Source organism: Fonticula alba, assembly GCF_000388065.1.
Source record: "Fonticula alba strain ATCC 38817 unplaced genomic scaffold supercont2.7, whole genome shotgun sequence".
NCBI lineage: Eukaryota > Rotosphaerida > Fonticulaceae > Fonticula > Fonticula alba.
Genome location: NW_009242977.1, coordinates 1,122,856 through 1,127,023, shown reverse-complemented (window position 1 = coordinate 1,127,023; position 4,168 = coordinate 1,122,856). Strand labels below are relative to the sequence as shown.

The 4,168-nt window shown below is 66.6% G+C and overlaps 1 protein-coding gene across 1 annotated transcript; it reads right to left on the bottom strand.

The window, feature by feature from the left end:
* Positions 1-294: 294 nt before the first annotated feature.
* H696_04454 (hypothetical protein) lies at positions 295-3,376 on the bottom strand (the record flags this gene model as incomplete). The annotated part of the gene is made up of 8 exons (XM_009498330.1): positions 295-561; positions 727-952; positions 1,129-1,222; positions 1,428-2,109; positions 2,281-2,637; positions 2,800-2,840; positions 2,979-3,140; positions 3,271-3,376. 8 exons carry the CDS (start codon positions 3,374-3,376, stop codon positions 295-297), a joined length of 1,935 nt encoding a protein of 644 aa, XP_009496605.1.
* Between the last annotated feature and the right edge of the window lie 792 nt (positions 3,377-4,168).

Below are 4,168 nucleotides of genomic sequence, written 5' to 3'. Positions count from 1 at the left end.
CGACGCAGGAGGAAAGCCGGTGGCGGAAACTCCCCCCCAGGCCGCCCTCCGGCTCTAGACCAAGAGCACGCCCCCTGCCCCTTCCTCCCTTTGGATGCACACGGCACACCTGAAAGCAAAGGAGAACAAAATGAAGGAAAGATATATGTGTATGTGAGAGGGTGGGGGGGGGGGGGGTGGGGGGGGGGTGGTGGGGGGGGGGGGGGGGGGTGTGTGCGCATGCACACCACACGGGAGAAAAGCGCGGCAAGTGTGGATGGATTTCGCCGAGGGGGGGAAGGCACGCATGCGGGCTTAGAAGTCCGACTCGTCGTCCTCGTCGAGCAACACGTCATCCTCATCGTCGGTGTCCATGTCGTGGGGATAGCTCAGGCGGTTGACCAGCTGGTCCTTGGCCCGACGCTCCTCCTCCTTCTCGGGGTCCACCTCGTCGGTGTCCTTGGACGACTCGTCCGGGAAGCGCAGCGCCTTGACCGAGGCATTGTACAGGGCCATGTAGTAGTCCACGCGCTGGCGATACACGTGTTTTGTTTTGTTGGTTGTGTAGTTGTTCACTTCGTCCTGTGGGTGGCAAAGGGAGCGGTGTGGCAATGAGGTGAGCGGCGAGCCGAGCCCCGGAGCAGATCGGAGGGGGGGGGGAGGGGCGCGGGGAAGGAACAGAGAGCGGCAAAGGGAGAAACCAAACGAAAGAGCAGAAGGAAGGAAGGGAGGAAGGCAGTGTCGCACCTTGGTCTGCAGGAATCCCCCCTCGTGGTCGATCTCCGCGGCGATGACATTGTCACGGATGGCTCGGGCGACGATGGCCTCGACGTTGTCACGCGCGGCGGCCAGATCGGCAGCAGATGCGTCGGCCGTGACCAGACCCAGCTTCTTGGCGACCAGCTCAAGCGGAATGCGGGTATACGCGGAGGCGAGCACGCGCAGGCCGGCCTTGATGACGGTGTGATGCAGACTATGGGTGCAGGGGAAGGACGGTGGGGCAAAGTGCGAGAGGGGAGACGGGTGGGGAGATGCGTCAGCGTGGCTGCGGGGGGACAGGGAAACAGAAGGCCGCAGGCGAATCACGAGAGAGGAGAGGAGGAAGAGCGGGGCGGGGCGGGGGGGGGGGGGGGGGGCAAGACCACGTACCGACGAATCAGAGTCATGGTGCCGTCGGCCGTAAAGAGGTGCGAGTACTTGGCCAAGGTCTCGCGGAAGAGACGCATGTCACCAGTGCGCACAGCTGACGGTGGCGTAGCATGGCACGCACACACACACACACACACGGGGAAATGTGTTGGGGCCGTGATTGGGGGGCAAAGATGTCAGGGCAACGAATGGGAGAGAGAGAGAGAGAGAGTGCGCGGGGAGGAGGGAAGAAAGGCTGGCCCGGAAAAGACAACAGGCTGGCTCTCGCCGAGGGTCACTCCTGCCGCGGGCACACGCACCCTGCGTCAGCTGGAAGTACGGCACGAGCGGCCGGCTGAGGAACTGCTCACAGAAGAGCGAGCGCTCCGGGATCTCGCCCATCAGGAGCTGCACGACAACATGGAACTTGGCCACATGCTGCTGGAAGCCGGCGGCGATCTGAATTTGCGGGGCACGGCGAGCAGCCAGATTCAGATGGCGGAGGGCGTCCGAGTAGTCCAGCAGGATGGCCCGGATGCGGCCGACGTAGAAATGGAAACGCGCGTGCTGCGGGCCGGACGCGGCCGCCGGCAGGGCCAGCATCGGCGTGTCATTGGACTGGGTGGAGTTCCCGGGCGAGGCGCTGGGCAGGTCCACCGGGCCGCCGTTGGCCGTCCCGGACTTGGCATCGCGAGCCGAGGCAATCCCGGTGCCGGAGGCCTGGCTGGCGGCCAGAGTGGCCAGCTGCTCGGCCGTGTCGAAGGACCGCGCGCTGATGAATGCCCGCAGGAGCTCATTCAGGCACACCGAACGCGTCTCATCCAGGTGGCGCTCGGTGGCCACACGGAGGAGCGAGAAAAAGGGCGCGCGGATGCTGGTCTGGTTCTGCGTGGCCTCGAGGGCACGCGCGCGGTAGAAAACAATCTTGGCATAGAGCGGGTCCATCGAGCGCAGGGGCAGCGAGGCGCACTTGGCCAGCAGCAGCTCCGACAGCCAGCCAGCCTGGAAGGGGAAGCAGGGGGGAGGGGGGGGGGAGCGCGCGGAAGAACAACCGGAGAGTGAGCAGGGAGGAAGGGGGGGGGGGCGACGGGCCGATGGCGGCGGGCATCATGGGGAAGGGGCGAGGGGTCCGGCAAACGAGCCAGGCAGCCCGGGGAGACACCAGGAGCGCACCTCCTCCGAGCGGTTCTTGTCCAGCAGGAAAACCAGCGCCACAAGGCCGATGAAGAGCGAGGACTCGGCGGTGCCGCTGACATGCGGCGGCGCGTGGACCACATGGGTTACCTGCTTGGACTCCTTGTCCTTGGTCGGGGTCGTGCCGGGGGCGGTGCCGGCGCTGGGGGTGGTGGCACTGGTGCCGGTGCCGGGCCCCTCGGCCGACTTCATCTCCACATCCTTGTCCTTGTCCTTGTCCTTGGCGGCCGCATCGCCAGCCGCGGTGGCGGCGGTGGCGGCAGCGGCAGCCTGAAGGACGCTCTGGAGGGACTTGGCAGGGGTGACGCTGTCGCCACCATGCAGGGCGGGGTCGGACTAGGTGCGGGGACAGACACAGGAGGGGCAAATGTCGACGGGGGGGGGGAGGGGGAATGAAGCAGAGAAAGGCACGGTCAGGAAAGGGGGATCCCCCATTGGCCGACTGGCTGGCCGAGTGGGCGTCACGAGAACCGGGCGGCCTGCGGGCAAAGGCCGTACCTTCTTGATGATGGAGGTGATCTGCGCATGGATGTCGGAGTCTGGGCAAGGCGCCAGGAGAGGCATGTTAGGGCAACTGTGGGGGGGGGGGCGCAGGGGAGGCGGGGGGAAGCGAGGCGTGCCGGGGAATCAGGCGCAAAGAGGGGGGCCGGGGGTAGCAGACATGGGGCTGGGCGCACCGCTCACGAGGCGATCATTGAGGAAGCTCTGCAGAGCAAGGGTACCGGTGCGGCGGCGGACGGCCGGCAGAGCACGCAGAGCGCGAGCGGCCAGGCGCGAGTCTCCGCTGTGCGTACCGGACGAAGCGGCCCGCTCGATGAGCGAAATGAGATGCAGAAGCTCTGTCCGGGCGGACCGCGGGGGATGGTGACAGGAGGGGGAGGGGGAGCGTGTCAGCCCGGGACCCGCGGCTGCGATGGGAAAGGCAGTCGAAGGGGCGGGAAAAGAAAGGGCAGAAGGTGCAGGCAGTACCGCTGTAGAAGTCAAGCTTCAGGACAATGGCCGGCTCGGTGGTCTTGGCAGGCGACACCTGGTCCTTCTTGTCCTTGCTGTTGGGCTTGGCAGCGGCGGTGGTCATGGCGGCGGCTGGAAGGAAAGGGGCGAAGGAGTAGGCGGGAGGGGCTGGGAGGAGGGCGAAAGAATGGGTCCGATGCAGGGAGAGGAGACAGGGTATGCGCGGGGGTAGGGGGGGGGGAGAGAGAGAGAGAGAGAGAGAGGGGGGGGGGTGAACTGGGAACAGTGGACGCGCGCGCAGAGCCCGGAAGCAGCGCGACAGTCCGGGCGGTGACACAAAAGTGAACAGTGCGATCGACCTGGTCCCCTCGGCCCTCGCCCGCCCCTCGGGCCCATGTTACCCATGGACTCTACTAGATCAACTGCACCCACCGCCGGCCTGGCCGGTCGCCCCGGCCCGTTAGTTACTAGATGATGTCACATTTTGATTGGCCAGGATGGGCGGGAGGCGGGGGGGCATCGCAGACGAAATCTGTCATCGCCCCTGCAGCAGGCGAGAACAGGGGGCTGATGCTCCCCCATCCTCGGCCGGGAGGCGTCCGCTTGCCCAGGGGCTGGCCTTGCCCAGGCGGGCGGCCCGCACAAGCCGGCGCACGTCAAAAAGCCCCCGCCGGCCGCGACCGGCGCGGCCGCCGCCGACACCGCGATCTGCCGGGAAACAACTCACATTCAAATGGCTCCCCCCGCCCCGCTCCCCGCCCTGCCCACGGCAACATGCATAAAATCCACCGCCGCCACCGCGGCCACCCCGCGGCCGGCTGTCCTGCTCCCCCCCCCCCCCAGATATGTCATATGTCTCTCTTGGGAGGCCCCCACTGGCGGCGGGCCATCCAAAAAAGATGATCAATAAAAAGAA